This window comes from Buceros rhinoceros, unplaced genomic scaffold, assembly GCF_000710305.1.
Source record: "Buceros rhinoceros silvestris isolate BGI_N320 unplaced genomic scaffold, ASM71030v1 scaffold6587, whole genome shotgun sequence".
In the NCBI taxonomy this organism is placed as follows: domain Eukaryota; kingdom Metazoa; phylum Chordata; class Aves; order Bucerotiformes; family Bucerotidae; genus Buceros; species Buceros rhinoceros.
In genome coordinates, this window is record NW_010421492.1 from 50,644 (window position 1) to 69,194 (window position 18,551).

The 18,551-nt window shown below is 43.3% G+C and overlaps 1 protein-coding gene across 1 annotated transcript in view; it reads left to right on the forward strand.

Moving 5' to 3' along the window:
• Nucleotides 1-1,056: 1,056 nt before the first annotated feature.
• The window catches only part of ST5 (suppression of tumorigenicity 5), a gene marked incomplete at its 3' end in the record, with an annotated part of 77,440 nt that continues 59,945 nt past the window's right edge, over nt 1,057-18,551 (forward strand). Inside the window, exons 1-2 of the mRNA XM_010139674.1 lie at nt 1,057-1,136; nt 15,794-17,011. Coding sequence (XP_010137976.1) covers nt 1,057-1,136; nt 15,794-17,011 — 1,298 coding nt within the window. The remainder of the gene's footprint in view (nt 1,137-15,793; nt 17,012-18,551) is intronic.

Here is an 18,551-nt window from a genome sequence, read left to right on the forward strand (position 1 = left end):
GAGCGCTTGCTGGCAGAGCCACGGAATCCTCGGTAAATAACTCTTGTAGCATCAGGTGGAATAAGTGCCCTTCCATCCCCCTTCATAAGGGACTCTGCTGGCATTTTAGATATCTTATCATGACATGAAAATGCCTTTCTCCCTCATTTTGCGAAGTATTTCTCAAGTGATTACAATGATGGGGAAATGTAAGGGCTGTGCTCTACACCAGAAAAACATGAGATATAGTCAACAGTGGGTGATGATGTTTGAGGTTACCAAACATCCTTGGGATATCCTATTAAGATAATGGGATGAAGGCAAAATAAATCGCGGTACTAGTCTGGTTTTTTGGCCTTTATGCAATAATGTTATAGAAGTAAGGCCCATCTTTGGGGCATTTGACTGGATATACCATGGCTGAAATTAAATAAAACAGCTTTACAGGAATTAGTAATGATTCTTTATGTTGTCCAAGGTCTTAAAGGTGTCCTAAGACAGTTTTATTAAAGTGTCTTGGGGACAATAGAGAAAACTGTTTGTATGTATTTTCATATCACAAGCAGATTTGAAAATTATATTCGACATATTTGCTATTGAATATATTTCACTATTAGAAAATATTTCCATAACAGAGCTGCTCTTTAAAATGGAGAAATTTCTTCATTCCTTGGAAAAGCTTTTGTGTGGCCAAAATGCCAGTCATAACTATGGTATTTGCACATATCACACAGTGCAGTTACTGGGTTCTTCAAGTATACTGGTGGATGGAAGAACCACACCGAAGTTTTGTGAACTTAATGTCAAGCTCTGATCATCAGACATGCCAGAACCTGAAAAGTAAACCAAATTCCCATAAAATATCTCCCTTAGTGATGTGAAAGAGCAGCAGCAGAGGCAGGGTTTAGTTCTTCAGAATCATAGCTAGGCTGACCGCATTTTGCAGAAGGAAAAGCAGCCCCGAGTTCTGCCTTTACGCAGCATGTACTTCTAACAGTGTTAAAGGTTGTTATTTGCTCTTGCTGAAGCTTAATTTTCTTTTCTTCTTACAGATATCCGCATTTCTAGAAAGCAGAAATGACCATGACTGCCAACAAGAATTCCGGTGTGACCAGCAGGGCTGGAGGGAGTAAAGCACCTCAGGACACTCTGGATAGGTAAGTGGTGAGCTGTAGGCTTTGTAGATTCCGAGAAAGGTTTGTCTGTGCTTGGAACAAGATCTCTGTTCAAAGGTAAGTTACCTCTATTCTGACACAGGCAGAGCTTTGCTGGGCTGAATTAAGTTTTTTGTAAGGATTGAAGGAACTGAGGTATGAGAAAAGGTCTGCCTCTGGCATGTTTTTGTCGAGCTGTTGCTGCTTGCTGGCTGGCTGTGATGAAAAGGATTCCAAGGAAGGACCTGTGTGGAAGGCACTGTGTAGGCTTCAGGAGGTTTGGACTAAATTTCTTGGCTACACGTCTATGTCAGTCTTTCTCTATTGTCAATGTCCAGTGTGTGTATTGTATTGGCATATGTCACATTTTCTCTACTGTATCTGCCTTGACAGATGGCGGGCAGAGACCCCCTCGTGTCACAGGTCTCAGGCAGCAAGTGTGAAAGGGCTGAATGTAAAGTACAAGGCTCATCTCTGTTGCTTTGCTTATTTGTCCTCCTTTCTGTAGCATTAAAGTCATTTACAAAGTAGATCTACTTTATCTTTCACAGCTAGGGGGAAACTGTAGCCAAGGACACCTTAAGTCCCCAAGCCTGGCAATCCTGAGGGATTCTGTTCTCTTTAGATCAGAAAACAGGTGCCCTTGCAAATCTGTGCATGTTTACTTGTGGCTGGGAAACACTCTCTTGATAGAGTTCCAGTCCATCAGAAGCTGTGGTGTGACTGCAGTGCAGATGCCTGTAAATAACAGATAGCTTTCACTCGTGAGTTAGTACAGTGAAACAAGGGTAGAAACAAGGGTAGAATCAGTAACTGCTCCCTTTCCCTCCAGTTTACACTGAGCAAAGGCAGTGTTTTGAAGACAAGAAGTTTTTTTGGGGCAACTTTGCTTTGGAATATTGCTTTGGTATGCAAGTAAAAAAACTCACCTGCAGCCAAGACATTTACGTATCTGTATCAGAAGTAGTCTGTTCTCAGCCACAGCCCTGACAAAGCAACGCGGACTGATTCCGCCGGTGGCCTTCACACAGGACAAGCTGCGCTCATTCCAGGACTGACAGTTACCCCTCACTTAAATCTGCAGTCCGGCCAGGGCAACCTCGGTATGCTTTGACTGGGAAAGTTTAGACAACCATTGGATTAAAGAATCTTTATGAACTGACTGGTTGAACAAAGGGGCAAAGCTCTAGACTTAGGATGTCATCTTAGTGAGGTGGGCAGAAAGCCACACAAACTGTGCAGGGTCTTTCCTCAAATGCTTCAAGTATCTCTTGACATACCCCTCTGTCCTTGCTGTAGCGTTTTGTCCAGCTCTCCAGGCGATTCTTGCATGGGTATATTGTCCTGTTCCGAGGGGCCGTTCTACGCTACCTTACACAATAATGTGCCAATGTCTTCATTTTTTCTGTGTTCTGTCTCAAAACATGACTTTAACACCATTATAAAAAGCAGAGAGGAGGAATATGCAAATAACTTGCACTGTGCTTATCCAGTCTCTGTACTGCAGTAATACCTTTATGCTAGGTGTAGAAATGAGGAAGATGCTCTTCGCTGTACAAAGTTCAACAAGGAACTCAGAAGGGTGTTAGGTAGGCTGCAGTAAAATTGGTCTGTGCCCAGAAGTGAATGGTGTAGAGGAAAAAAGCAGCGGAGGTCCTGTTTATTTGTTGGACACTTTGGGATAGGAGTGTGGGTTGAACCAACATCAATGAAATGCTTTGATCTCTTTGGCCGGACCAGGCAGCATCAGTTTTTGCCATACCTGACTGTGGGTACCACTCTTGGTCAGCTGTGCCAGGGCTACCTGACAGCAGTGCAGTATGTGCACAGGAGGGTTGTATTGGGAGAGCTTTGCTGTTTCAAATACACTAGTAAAGACTGTGATTGAGGTGAGTAGCTCACAGAGTTACAGTTCAATTCTATCCACTTGAGATATCAGAGGTAAAAAGTCCCTGTATTGCAGCTGCCAGGGAGACCAGCTGGCATAGGTGGAAAATTTCAGACAGAGAAAATGAGGTGAACTGGCTTTGATCATAGCAGGGAGCTGCAGATCGGGTTGGAAGTGGTGTTGAGCGCTGGCATGCTTTGGCATCCCTGCCATTCTATTCTAAACTTGTCCCAGCACAAACAATGGAAAAGGGATGTGCCACACGGGCAAGTAATAAACATCCACCCACTGGAGCTGCTGAACAGCAGGCAGTGAGCTGTAGGTGTCTTGGAGGATAAACTTCAGTCTTGAAAGTAGAACTAAGTATAACAATTGTAAAAGCTACGATGTTCCTAATAGTCAAATATCACTCTTTTTATTAATTTTTATTACTTTATTTATTAAGCCAATTTATAAAAATCTGTTGTGGTCAATGGGAATGTTTCTTTGAGGACTGCTTTTTTTGAGAGCCTAAATATCTTGCAAGTTCGTTATTATCCAAATATGGGAATTTTGTCCAGAGTGTCCAAATGTTGCTCTTGAAGCTCATCATTAAAGCAATATTGAAAAGAGTTGGGGTGGTGGGGGAAGGAAATATCTTACGACTGTCATATTAGCGCATAATTATAAGCTTTAATGCGTAGGTGTGTCAATATTTTATTATGAGTGAGCTGTGGAAAAACCCCGCAGTAAATCAAAAGGAGTGATTTATTTTGTTCTCCCCTTAGCTACAGAAGATGATTGTCAGGATTGCGAAGCAAGGGAACTTCTTCAGCGTAGGCTGTCCACAATGCTGTGGCTTTACACTGAGTGCACATTTATGACAGTTAGCAGCAATTAATAGATGGAAACGGTATTTTGCATTTTGGATTCATAGAATAAGCCCATTTTTGCATCAGAATTTCTCAGAAGTTGTATTTCTCCAGATAATGAAACTATTTGAACTGAGACAGAATTCAGTTGCAGTAGCACAGAAATGCTTTGTGTTTGGAATCCTGCTAGCAACGCCTCAGAAGGTCTTTCTCAGCTAATGCTGGCGGGCAGGTGGAGTGCTGGTCCGGGGGAGGTCTGTGCGTTGGGGTGGGGTAGTAATGACAACGCTCGGGTATGGGTAGAGCTGGTTAAGCCTCCTGTAATCACAGTGCAGGTAACTCCAGCTGACTCACCTTTTCTTCTGTGCAGCGGGACGCTTCCCCGGGGAAGCAGCGGTGTGGCTGCGCAGCAGCTCAGCTGAAAGAGGACTTGTCAGTACAGACAGCTGAACAAAAGCCCAGTGCTCGGACTGCTCTCACACGAAACCTCTACGCACTTGATTTGCTGCTGGTTTGGAAAACCACTTTCTGTTAGCATAGGCAAACAGGGGAGATGGCAGATAGCCGGTGTCCGATTGAAAGGCTTGGCAGAGACCTGAAAGCATTTTAATGTGAATTTTTAACCTCTCCCTTTCCTGTCAAACAGTGCTGTCACCCACGTGGGTTTCAGGATTCGTGTTGAGTCTGGCAGGCTTGTTCTCTGCCTCTGTGCGCATGTAGTTTAGTACCTGATTCAGCTTCTGTGATTGCTTTAGCAACAGGCAGCTGGATCGCCTCAGTTCAGAGGTTCAGGCGTGGATTGTAAACTGTTGCTCCCTGCAACTTTAAAATAAAAACCCAACAAAACAAACTTTTTTCCAAGCCGTGAGCAGCCAGGAGGAAACTTCTGGATTGCCAGATTTCTTGTACGCCTGTCCCTTCAAAGCCAGCCTGTCAGAGAAAGCTTTGCTGCTGTTAGTTTTGTTAAACATTAATGGCAGTTTCCTCCCTTAAAGCATACAAAGGGACAGAGGTTTGACAAATGCACTCGGACCATGTGTCATTTGTTGCTTGGCGAGAGAAGCAGGCAGAGTTCAGGAAGCGCAGGGAGGCTACGGCAGGGCATGAGGGACTGAGAGCCTTATTTCTCTGTCTTCATTCTGCATTTTTCCAGGAGGGAAGAGCTTCTGAGTAAGTCTGGGTTTGGTAGGCTGAAGCGGTCGCAGTGGTGGGTAGTTGTTTGCTTGTCAAAGGCATGATAGGAAGATGCTAAATAGAAGTGATGAGCATAAAGTGCCACGGCACTGAACTCTTTAATGTTCAGTTAAGGCAGGGACTAGCCACCAGCCTTCTGCTTACTGCAAGAGTAGCTTTAATTTCCAAAGTTTGTAGCTTTGGCATAAGACAAGGGACTTTGCGACACTAAAACTCATCTTTACAGCCCCTCTCTTGCCCTCCTCCCCGACCTCTCTTGCTCTCGGACAGAACTTAACTTCTCTGTGCTAATGCAGGTTCCTTATCTAGTCTGAGATTCCATTTTTTCCTCTTTAATTCATAAAGGTGATTTTTTTTTTAAGTTCTGCAGCAGTATTCCTACCCAGGCATTCTGCCTTTGCTCTCATTCCTCCCCTCCCCAGATATGCCCCTGGATGTCAGGGTGTATGAGGAACTACTCCCTTTTTTCTAGCATACTTGGGCTGCATACTTTGGCCATACTAAGCTAAATTTGGTTTTATACAGAAAGTGTTAGTCCATTAGAGAGAGACGGTACTTACTTACACCGAGGCTGACTATGGCTTGCAGTGATTGTGCTTTTCTAAATGCTGGCCAGCTGCTGAGATGGAAACCTGGCGATAAATGCAGTGCTGCTGGCATGCTTTTGCGTGTTGTGTAGGTTTTGATGCTTGCTTTCAGGTTTTTTATAAATATGTTTTCTAAGAAATTTACTTTCTGGGGTATGAGACAGCTTGAGGATTTTTTCCACTGAATAAATAGCAGAAATCTGATGGGTTTGTGCTTTTCAAGAACAAATCAGTGTTGCGGTCTAAACTCCGTGAGGCTCTGAGAGATGTAACTTAGGGTCAGAATCTGGACTTCCATCAAATATTCATTAGTTGAGAGCCCATGAGTTACTGCAAGGAGTTTGTTGTTAGTTTTTGCAGTCTTTAGAGAGCAAATATTTTCACAGCTGATGAGCTTATAAACATTTCTAGTTGTTTTTCTTGCTGCCTTCTATGCAGATGTTGGTATTGCCTCACTTGCTCCATAATGTTTTCATTTTCTTGATCCTTTACCTGATGCTATCTATGTACCTTCCTGTGGGGACACAGGGGATTTTTTTTTTTTTTTGTCCCTGTCCTGAAAGGGAAGGGTGGGTGACAGAAGAAACATCTACTTGCTTTTGGTTGCTCTAAGTTATAGATTAGTTGCTGTAAATGAAGTAAAACTTGCAGTTCCTTGTTACTGTGCAGCATTCCTGTTGCATGTTGGTGGCAGCAAAATATTTCCATCCTCAGGTTGTAATACATGCAAATTCTGTCATAAATTATAAAAAGTAAAAAGGTATTGGCCGGCTCCTTATAAAACAGAAGAGAGTAAAACTAAATCCACAATTTTAGAAGCAATCACAGTCTTGTGAGCATGAAATGTTTATAAAGGATATATAAATCTCCAGATATTATCCTGATTCTAAATTTAGGCTTGTAGGTGCAGTGATGAAACGTGGTCTGGGAGGCTCATTTCAGCTGGGTGAGTAACGTACACGTTTACACGTACCCTTGATCATGGTGAAGAAGGTGATGGGGAGTGTCTCTCCCTGACCTAACTCTGCTCCTGCTGACAGTTGTGATCAGTTAAAAAGCAGAGAGAGGCTGATGTCTGAACTGGAAAGATTCTTTGAGATCATGTCTTTGACTACTGGGGTGCGCAGTGCTTGAGCACTGGCTGATGGCTCTTGTGTTAATATTCAGTGGAACTGAATTAGGGCCAGATGCAGCAGCCTTTGGTCAAGTCAAATCAGGCCTTGTCTGGACTCTTAGATAAGTATGATAGCAAGCACTGCACGTTGTAGCTTGGTCTTTTTTCTTTTTTTTTTCTTTGCAGTTTGTGTTGGTGAATAAATAGATCAAAGATTTTTTTAAAGCTGTGTTCAACTAAAAAAAACCCCAACAACTCTTGGTTGGCAAAGTCTTTCATGTGACACTCAGTTGTGGGTATGACCAACGCATTTCCTTATTTTCTTGGCTTGCTTAGCTAAACAAAATAGAACGAAGCATGCAGTAACCAGTCAGATATAGAAACCTAATTTAATTTTCAGTGCAAATTTTATTTAAATTGAAACTTTTTCATAAGCGTGCATTTGTGCCAGGTCAATCCCTTAATTCTTCCTGTAACAAGTTTTGCATCAGTTTGCATCTTTAGCAACCTCTTTTTAGTAACTTGATTTGTACTGACTTAAACCAGAAGAAAATCAAACCCGGATTCATAAATATTTAAAGAAAGTAAGTGAAAAAGGGCCATCAGTGAAATGGCAAGAAAACACCCTCTTAAAATCAAGGAAAGTATTCAATTGTTTCTTTATCTGTGCATACTGTAAGGTACCAAGGGTCATGTTTGACTGTCATAGCTGGAATTTATTTTGCATTCCGTAAGGTCAGAGCCACTAAAGCAAATTATGTTGATAAGAGAGGCCGGGGTTGTAAACCTTCAAATCTTTCCTCCTTCAGAGGCAAGATGCAGCCTCTAAAGTGCAGATGTGTTGTATGGCCAATCAACACATACAGGGGAGACTCCGAATGTGTGTTTTATGTCCTTTCGCTCATAGTTGTGTTCCTTTGCTCCTCTAACCACAGTGTCCACGAAACATAGAGCGTGTCTGTGAATGTCAGGCGGTGCAGCTGTGTGCTGTGGATGGGTTGTATGTGATGAGACGGGGGATGTCAGTTCTTTTCCCTTTGGGTATAGAGTATTTCAGCAAAGTATATACTGACCTTGTAAAGTTTTCTGACTTGTCAGAGCAGAAAAGGGATGAACCTACTTTACAACAGCTTTTCCAGAACAATTCCAGACGTGGAGGTTGCCAAACCCAGGATGGCCTCAGATGGGTTAAAATCTAAGCATTTCAAATTATAAAAATCATTTTTAACCCTTCCCAAACTGTGTGAATTTAAGTGTGGAAAACTTGCAAAGCTCTGGCAGAATTAGTTCCGTAGAGTTTATTGCTTTCAGATTCCAGGGCAGATAAACAAGCATGTTGAAAAGTCACCTGCGCTTTGAAAAAGCAATGCTGAGAGCTTCCATGTGAGCTGGGGTTTTGAACAGTCATGTTTAGGCATGTTGCTAAAGAACGAGTTTCAAGGACTGGCAGTTCTTACATAGACAAATCAGTGCATTCTGCTCGATTTCAGATCGGTTGCCTTGTTGCCACTCTCTCTCCAGCAAAACTCCCAACGTCTCAAGAAAGCATGTGAGATGTGCTTGTACCATTTCCAGAACGTAATTAAAAAAAGTAACTGTGGAGGTATAACAGTGGAAATATCTATGGCATAAATTATTATTCAGAACATGTCACGGGAAAAGAGTAGCTGTGAGGGAGGCTTTGATTTTTCATCTTTGAATCTTGGTGTTTTTTTTCTTTGAGGAGAAAATGAGAGATGGCTCTGTGAAACCAGTGCACTCACTGTACCTCAGTGGGAAAGAGAGAGTGGCACTCTCTGCTGTTTCAGTTCTTGGTTTTGAATTTTTTTTTGTGTGTGCACTTCTGATGTTTTTGATGCACAGGCTAATCAGTCTCCTGTGCTTTGGGTAGTCGTTTGTATTGGAACAGAGTGGGTGAAAAAGACTTTAGCACGGTGTTATTTAAAAACCATCCTGTACTTGCTATGTAACAGAGAACACGACTGATATAAATCTAGAGTGGCAGGGAATCTAGCCCTCTCAGTCTAGATAATTTCCTGTTATCTTCTTCACCCTCAAATTTCTTGGCAAAGGCGTGTACCTCGTGTGTGTTGATTGATCACATTTTATTTTACGGTTGTTTGTCATTGTTGGATTTTCTCGCTGTCTTTGCCTTGCACATCCAGTCGACTCAAGTATGTAGAATCTGACTCATCAGCTTTGATTTATTTGCCCCCCTTTTTTTTATATGGTTGTAGAGCATAGTTGCCATTTCTCGTAATTTACTTTGGCAGAATGAGTCCTGAATTTCTCTGGTGTAAATCAGATGTTTTGCTTCTAAGCTGTAAAAACACAGTTCAACTGCAGTGAGCTGCATTTCTGCGTACTTCTCTTCATGAACTGACTGCGAAGATCCAGAGCTCTGGGGGGGTTTATATGCAGGAACTGACCACAGCACTCTCGCAAATCCATCCCACAATTGTTATCCACAACTCAGTGCTTCTTGGGAGCACAGAAACAAGAGCTTTTAAAAGTGGCACACAGAGCTTGATCTTTTTTTTTGTTTGTTTCACAGTCCAGTGGCCTGTCATTTTGTAACTAGTTCTAATATAGTCTCAATTTTTATTGAACTGGAAAGTATCAAAATTCCTTGGGGGGAAAAAGTACAAACAGAAAATAAATGGTGCTTTTATTTTTGTTCTATCTTTAAATATTTTGTGGAGTTCAGCCACCTTACCTCATACTCTAAATGCTGGGACTTTTTCATCGCTAGCACATGTTCATGAGAATGAACCTATTTCAAGTAGTCGTATAATGCAAATTTGCTTTTCAGCCTGAAAAGTATTTTCTGTCTTGTTTTTGTCACAATCCCAAAGTCAACAGTAAAGGGAGGAGGTTATCTGAATGCCGATTTTGGGGGATTTTGAGCCATGCTCCTGGGGAGAGCACATAATCCCTGAGAGAGGTCTGGTGGAAGAGGGGCTGTTCTGTTGCCTCCGACAGACATCACGTTCCTTTCCAAGCGAGATTTTGAGCCATGCTCCTGGTGAGAGCACATAATCCCTGAGAGAGGTCTGGTGGAAGAGGGGCTGTTCTGTTGCCTCCGACAGACATCACGTTCCTTTCCAAGCGAGAGGCAAGATATGACAAGTTGTACTACTCTCGTCATCACCAAGTTGAATCAGCAAAAAGCCACCTTACTAATGTGTGCTTAGAACTGAGTGAAAAGTTCACCTCCTTTACTCACTGTAAGCTCTTATTTAGCTTTAAGATTATTATCTGTAGTTATAATCTACTTGAGTTGTGCAGAAAATGACAATGCCGTATGCTATGGCAGAGTGCAGAATATATTAGAAAGGTTTACTGGCAAACAAAATAGGGTTTAAATTCAGGAGTGCAGGAGGTCTCTTTTGTCTGGTCTTAATGTACCCTTAATCGTTAGTTACAGGGAATAATAACAACATTGATTTCTAAGTCCTTTTCCACTCCTGGGATAACTGATACAATGGAAGATTCAATTAATCTTCTTTAATGTAGTGTACAAGGCAATTGTCTAAGCCCAGGTACTCAATTATAGTTGAAAAGAAAATATCAAAACTCAAAAGTATCATCAATACCTCTTGGGCCATCTCAGCTAAGCAACACAGCCCCTTCAGACCGTGTGTTTTGGAGGTGGTTACACATTTGACCCTCACACTAATCGCCTAGTAACCCAGTTTGGCCACTCTGACTACCTGCATTTGTCCCCTGAGTGTTCGTTGCTGCCTCGCTGAGCCTTGCTGAGTGCTTTGCAGCAGTTGCTGGTACTGCCTTTCTGTCCCCATGGTGAGGATGTAGTTGGGGTGAGGAAACGAAAGGGAGTGCCACAGTGTCACAAGCAAGTGATATTGGATCTTTGCTTTTCTATCCAGTGGTCTGTAACTCATTTCAAAATGCAGCCAAGCCACTAGTGTTTGATAGCTAAAAGTGGACTTCTCATAGCTCCTTGGAGGAAGGCATGGAGGAAATCATTCCTGGTGCTTGTACAGAGAGAAGACGGAGTTTTTTGGGGAAGTGTCCCTCAACATTGCTTTAATCAAAGTCATTAAGGTTTTTTTCCCTTCTTCGAATTATTCTACTTTTTTTTTTGCACCTGAAGAGGCACGGCTGGAAGATTGCTGTTTTGCAGTGGTGTGTTCAGTTTTGCTTGTGCAAAAGCGTTGATTTGTACCAGGAGCTTTCACAAGCACGTGTCTGTCAGAGGCAGAAGAGTGCTCTTCTGTTTGTTTGCTGGGTGATTTCCTGGCAGCCATCCTTGGGGTGGATGGAACTGTACTAGCGACAAGTTGCTGTTTGTGCTGGACCTTTTCAGAAGTGCTTGTTTTGTCCAGGTCACAGAAGTACTGACACAAACATGGTGATTCTAATTTGAGCTTCTGCTGGTCCCTACACTTTTTCTTTCCTCGGTCTACTAATTCAAATCAAGTGGAAGCTCAACGGAGGTGAGTGCTATAGCAAGCCATTACATCCGCTGTTAGTAGGGATGCATCTTAAAGACCGCGGTGCTCTCGAGTCCAGTTTAACCTTTCCTCTGTCTACTAATTCAAATCAAGTGGAAGCTCAACGGAGGTGAGTGCTATAGCAAGCCATTACATCCGCTGTTAGTAGGGATGCATCTTAAAGACCGCGGTGCTCTCGAGTCCAGTTTAACAGGGGAGCAGGGAGTGCTTCCCTCACACTTTGCCTTACTTTGGGAAGGATGGATTCCAGTATTTGCGCTGACGGTGGCTGGCATGAAGTAGGAGCAGCTCCTTCCTCAAAGGACCTTTCTGTGCTGCTGATGTGCTCTGTTCCAGTGTGACCATTAAAGGCTTTGCTTTCAGGTGGACATTGTCTTGCCTCTTGCTCAGTTCAAAATATGTGCATCCTCATTTTTGTTTCTGCATCCTGAATTAGGGGTAGAAGTCAGGTCTGCACCCATAGCATGATCCATTTTTAGTCTGAATACAAAAGTGCAAGTATAGCTTTTTAGTGCAGTGAGAAGTTACACTTGCACGGGAGAAAATAGCCTTTGGAAAATCCAAGAATCAAAGAAATTTTATCTTGCTGTGTGTTTCTTATTTCACTTGCCTTTCAACCCTTCAGAGGCTCATACTGGTTGAAGATCTGGACATAGGTAATCTCATCTGGGCACACAATAAAATCCCCAGGATTTAGGGGGTTTTCAGCATTCACTTATAAAGGTAATTTCAATTGTTCATCCTGAAGTTTGAACATGTCCATTTTTTTTGCTTAGTAGCCGGAATGACAGATGATGTCAGAAAGGTGTGGGCTTTCCAGTATTTCCAATGGTGTTAGCGATGGGATCTGAATTAGTGCTTCACATGATCATTGTTGTGTAATCCTTTGCTAGAGAAGTTCTTTTTTTTAAAGACATGAAGATCACCATTAATCATAAGATACTATTAATGTGTAGTGTTGTATGAAGTAATTTGAAAGTTAGTAGCTGAGCATTTCCCAGCATTCTCCCTTACAAATCTCCAGAGAATTTTAAAGTTACATTCACTATTACCTGAAATCAGGGCAGCTTTAGTGTCTGTTTTAAAAATTAGTTTTGCTGCTCTTGCAAGGAGAAATTTCCGTTTTTATTTCAGATCTCTTTAAATATTGGCTAGAGCAGTAAGAATTCTCTAGTCTTGTGACAGGCCAAATCCGCTCAATACACGAACTAACATGCTTACGGTCACAGCTGATTCTGTCGTTATTACCAGTACTCTGAAAGAGGTTAGGTGGTCCCGATGAAATGGCACAATGCCCTGAGACAAAATAGGGATGAGCAGAAAACCTAAATAAAATACTAAGGCGGCAATATCTTCCTCGCAACAGTAGGGAGAAAGTCCCGAGGAATAAAACCAGTGCTGTGTGACTTTGTGAGCTCACCCGCTGCCAGTGTTACTGTGAAATGATGGGATCTCATCAACAGAAGCCTGGAAAGACCCAGTCCTCGCTTGTCCTCTCTTTTTTGAGTAAATGGGCTCCCAAGCCATGAGCATGTTGAAGTGGGAAATCCCCTGGGCCAAAAACTGTCTTATTATCCTGTAAGTGTTGGTTTAAGCAGGGCAGATGGGATTTGCAAAACTGAAAGATTGCCGAGCAGCTTCTGCCAGCTTGTCTTTCCTCAGCACAGGATGATCTGTGGAGTCACTCCTGATGCCTCAGGAGAAGGTCAGAGCAGGGCAATGGAAGTTACGTGTGTAAATTCTCCCTCTCCTACTCACAGCCATAATAACAGCATGTCCCTCCAGCGGGGCTGTTGCTCTGCAGCTCCAGTCTTGCACAGTGGAAGTGAGTGGGGAATTTTGTAACTGAATTGAGGGGTTTCAGGATTGAGCCTTAAGTGCAGTTACCTTATTGGAGACCTGGGATTTACAAGAATTGTTAATCTCTCTAACGAGAAATATTTTGCAACTGCTGCAGGTTATGCAAATTATATTCTCCCTCCTCTCCTCCTCTTCTGATGAGTCAATGAACATTCTTCTGACAGCAGAAACAACTGAAAAGATGTTTTTTGGAGTGTAAAGAGAGGAAGGACTATGCTTACTCTCTTTTCTATATAGCAAGTCAAAGACAGAGAGGATTGTCAGCATGTCCTTCACCTCTGCTGTCCCATTACTGACTTTACTCCAGTCTTTTTGTATTTTATTATTGCTATTGTCAATATAGATTATAATTTAGAGTCTAATGAGTAAGTTTTAACACGCTAAAGCATTCCGCGTGGCCTCTTCTCAGGCTCTGTCCCTATCCCCTAGCTGAATGCTGGCAGTGGGTTTAGCCAATGTGTGGCTTCAAAGGCTGCAGTGGAGGCTGTAGTCATCTTTATATGTAAAATACACTTCCACCAGGTGATAACCTGCTTCGTCGAGATAAATGCCAGCGCAGGTCTGGAGCAGGCCCGTACGATGTACAGGAATTAGGAGAACACGACCACCAATCTAAGCTAAAGGAGTGTTAATAATATAAAATTTTGACTTTGTGATATTAAACTGAAGCGATCAGGATAAGACAGGTGGAAATAATGAAGAATGAGGGCACTGCACCAAGGCTGAGGAGGCTGATTTAGGTTGTGTCTTCAGACCCTGTAAAGGTACATAGTCCAAGGTAATTTTAGGTAATCCACTACAAGCTCTCTTCTGCAACAACGAAACTCCTCATCTGTCATGTGCTTTTTGGTCTTCTGAGATTTCTTAAAACACCTGTCTGAGGCTTGATCGAATAGCAGGAAACTTAACTTCTAGGCTGCAAAGAGCGTATTCTGACACGCACCCTTTCTGTCAGGAAGTAAGGAAGCAGTTGTTGGTGTGGAGTATTTGCCAATGCCTTTAGCATGAGATATCTCTTCTGCTATGAGCATGTTTATTTTCTCAAAACAATTAAGAAACAAGTCACCAAGCAGTGCAACTGCTGTGCCAGGAAGGTGTGATTATCACAGGGCTGTGCAAGAGCGCGAAGTTCCCTTTTGTGATAGTTTGATCGTTGTCGTCTGCTGACCAGAACTTTTCTCTTTTGTGATGCTTCTGGGTTTTGCTTGCGCAGGATGCTCTGTAGGAAACTGGGATGAAATCTAATAATTTGGTTTGGGGATGTGTTTGAAGGAGAAGAAAAATTGTAAAAGTAGTAACTTTTTCAGGAATTACCCCAGTGCTCTGGACTTTTGGGTTACTGCACAGAATGTGGCACCTGTGCCTGTACGTATCGGCTGGCTGTTGGGCAGAAAACCGGATAGTGAGGGGGATTTTCTGAATCTTTTCTCCCTTTCCTATAGTGGAGACATTTGCTTCCATGATTTCTTTTGGTCAAAGAGTGCTTTCATTTGGATTTAGTGTGTACGGGACACTTTATAAAAAAAAAAAACCCAAACCAAAACCAACCTTGTTTTTCACAGTCCTCACAGAACAGAAACTTAAATGCATGTGTGAGGTATTACTTTGGGGTCTTTCCTCTTCTTTCTGTACTGTTTAGAACAGAAAGGTTGGTAGGGCAAATTGTTAAAGGAGTCATGATTATTTCTGCTGTGGCCTGTATGTATTGTGGTAGTGCAGTAAACCCCCTTTTTTGACATGATTTTGGCTTAATTTTCTTACTGCTGACTCAGCGGTGATAAGCCAGCTGATTACTGTGGTGTTTAATTTCCCTTTGTCTTTTTGATCTTAAGAGTCTCTGGGGTTTTGTACATTGTTGCAGTAACAATAGGTGATTTTTCAAGCCATGGCAAAAATTTGTTCTGAGGGCTTTTCCAGGGCAACCCTGAGAGTTTTCTGTATAGTTTATATTCTTCAACACATACTGTGGGCAGACTACTATGATTTTTCAGTCTGTAATATTCTTTTGATAAGAAATTATTTCTGTTTGGTCAGGAGAACTTAATCTGTCAGCCACAACATCAGACCAAAGGCAAACTTCTCCTTGCTGTTTTATTTAGTTTACATTGAGGATTTGAATTGCTTGGCTAAAACACTGCACTGTCTGATGACAGCGGTACTTTGCTTCAGATGCTGAGAATTAAAAACGGCTATCATTTTAAATTGGTTTGCTCACTGCCACCAGTGAGCAGACTGTGCTCCTTGTTGATTAGCTGTTCCCATTTTCGTTGCAGTGGGAATCTTCTCCCTGACAGTCCCCTTTTCCTGCCGAGGGACTCCTTAAGCTGGGGGGCCAGGGGGCTATTCTGCTGGAGGTGGTAGATGTGTTCAAGGCAGTGGTTTGCTGTGAGAATCTGAGCTGTCTTGAAACTTGGGAAACCTGGAAAAGCTGAGGGTCAGAGAGAGGTGAGAAAACTGGCTTTGGGTGTGCTGAATGCCCTGCTCATCAGCTCCTCACTGACATCGGTTACTTGCTGCCACCCCCCTGCCCCCGACTCTGTGGCTGAATGGTATTTGGTGTCTTAGTGATGCTTTGGAGTAGTTCTGCAGTGTACAGACAATCTCTGCTTTACCTGCAGTCAGAAGTCATTTGGCAAATAACTATAGTTTTCCTAAGGACTTGATTTTTTTATTTCTTTCTGCTTCTAGGTGTCACTCAGTCTCTCCACCGCCTCTTTTGTCCCCACGAAGAAGCCCAGCCTACCCCCTCAGCGATAGTGAGGACTCTTGCCACTCTGCTCGACTCACCAAAGCCTCCAACTCCAGGCTGCGCCTCAAGGATTGGTGCAGCCGCACATCTACGCTGCAAAGCACCTCCACAAGCCCATCAGACACCGACTCCCCAAGCCATCCTCTTAAAGCCAGCAGTGTGGGAGCTTTGGATAAAAGGCTGTCTGTATTCAAGGCTGAGGACCAAAGGGAGGGTCCAAAGGAGTCTCGAGATGGGGATGCAATAGGGAGCCATCCGCTTGCCCGGAGCACTCTGTCCTTGGGCACTGCCACCAACTTGAGGAACCTCTCCCTCAGCCGGGCGAGTGTCCGCTCCCAGGCGCTGGACATCAGGCAGAAGATCACAGAATGGGAGTGCCGCCGGGAACCATCCCCCAGGATGAGCACATGCGTGGACAAGAGGGATGCTGGGGAGAGGTCAGGCAGTGAGAGCTGCCCCAGTGTGCTGACCTCTCCTTGCAGCGAGAAGACATTCGATTTCAAAGGGCTCAGAAGAATGAGCCGCACATTTTCTGAGTGCTCTTACCCAGAAACGGAGGAGGAGGAACTGCTGGACAGGGATTCTTGCCATCGGTTTGAAAAGAGACCAGGCAGGAGCGAGCTGCCTTCTGCCACTTTCCTCAAGGGCCACATGAGGAAAGAGTCCTCTGCTGTGCTCAACAGAATACAGAAGATCGAGCAGGCACTGAAAGAGCAGCCTGGCAGAGGCCTCCCCCAGTTACCAAGTAGTTGTTACAGCGTTGATACAGGGAGGAAAAAGTCTGTGACTCTGAGTACTGTGGAGGGACTGAGTGAAACCCTAAGTGACAGCAAAGGAGGAAGTGTTATTTTAGGGAGTGAACCAGAAACACCTACTGAGGCTGAGAAAAGCAGTAAGACAAAACAAGGGGTTACTGCAAACTCAGCTGGCCCTAAACTGTTCCTCGAAAGCCCAGATAACAGTGCGGTGAATCCTGTCCCCAAGCCCAAACGCACCTTTGAATATGAAGCAGACAAAACTCATAAAAGTAAACCAAGCAATGGCCTACCTCCGTCTCCTACACCTGCTGCTCCTCCTCCTCTCCCATCCACCCCTGCACCCCCTGTGACCAGAAGGCAGAAGAAAGAGTCGCGCTTTCACAGAAAATCCCAGAATAGGTAAAAATCCATGATGTCTTGTGCTTGATCTTCAAATAAATAGATGTAACTTTTTTAGTAACAATATTTTAAATTCTCCCTCTAATGCAATGCATTTGACCAGAGAAATGCTAGGAATTGCGTGTAAGACAAGTTTGTTTTTTTTCCCACTGGACTGCACTGATAGGATGCACTGGTACGATACCTTTATACGGCTACAGTTCTGGAGTTCTCCAGCCTGCGTTCCTCCAGGTCTGTAGGTCCTCCTAAAGGTTGTGTAGGGTGTTTGTGCCAAAATGAACTTACTTGCGATTTTGAATGGAGCAGTTTCATTACCCTCTTATACCAGAGCTGATCTGTCATAGTCTTGTCTTCCTGTTCACTGCAAAACATACCTGCAGAGGGCTTGTGTTTCCAAAGCTTGTTACTACAGCAGTCGTGTCGGTTTTATGCAGTGTTGGTCATTTTATTTAATCCCATGCTTAGAAACGTTGTCCTAAGTTACTGTCAGTAGCTGTGGAGGGTTAATGCTGACAAAGCTATGGCTCAGCACAGAAATGCCCTTCCTGAGTTCGTGATGGGCAGGCTGTATGGCTACGTTCCACAGGCAGTCGGTGGAGCTTGGCTTGTTTTAATTTCATGATTTCTCTCGAGTTTTGGAAATGGTAGCTCTCGTCCTGCTCCCTGCTTAGAAAATTCTAGGCATAGTTGTTGATAAGCCTTCAAAGAACAGCGGTTTTACTGAATTCACCTATCTGTGCATGTGTGTGATATATCACACTCGTGATATTTAGCGGTGAGCTTTGCAAGTAACTGCTGAACAGCATCCCGGAGGCATGCTGTCAATTTGGTATCTGGTGCTTGATGTTAGCCCGATTAATTAAAAGTGTGTATCAGCACAACTTGACCTGAAGTATGCTGGGGCAGAAAAAGGAGAAGAGGAGACTTCGGATTCTGGTCTTTACTTTCAAGAGACACCTGCTTCTGAAATGGGTCAAACAGCTCTGCTGACGTGCGTTGTTTCCCTGAGAAAGGTGCATGTGTGTGTGGGGATGTGGAAAGCCAAGCTCCTATTAGCAGTGCTTATCTTTCAGTTCTGGCAATAATCTCAGTTAAAGGAAATAAATCTAGTTTTTATCAAGAATTTGTGAAATAAAGCTGACCTCATTTTGCTCAGCACAGCATTTCCCATGTACAGAAGAAAAGCAGTTTAATGTTCTGCTATAAATGATAGCTTTTATTGGAAAAAATAAGGGGCAAGTGGTCTGGGAGGTGGGTGGCAGAGAGGAATGAATAACAGGAGATAATTCTTGCACAGAATCACTGCGTGACCTACTAGAAAGTGATCATAGTCAGTCTCTGAGTACATACACCGAGTTTGAGACCATACCGGTCATCTAAGAACCATGGGATTTTGTTCACTGAGTTTGTGAGATGAGTTTTGAAACCTCATTCAAGAAGAGGTACAATTCATGCTCGTACCTGCTGTTCTGCAGGTTCCGTCTCCCACCACAGCAGAGTTAGGCAGCAGTGCGGTTCAGCACTGGGTCCTCCGTGCTTG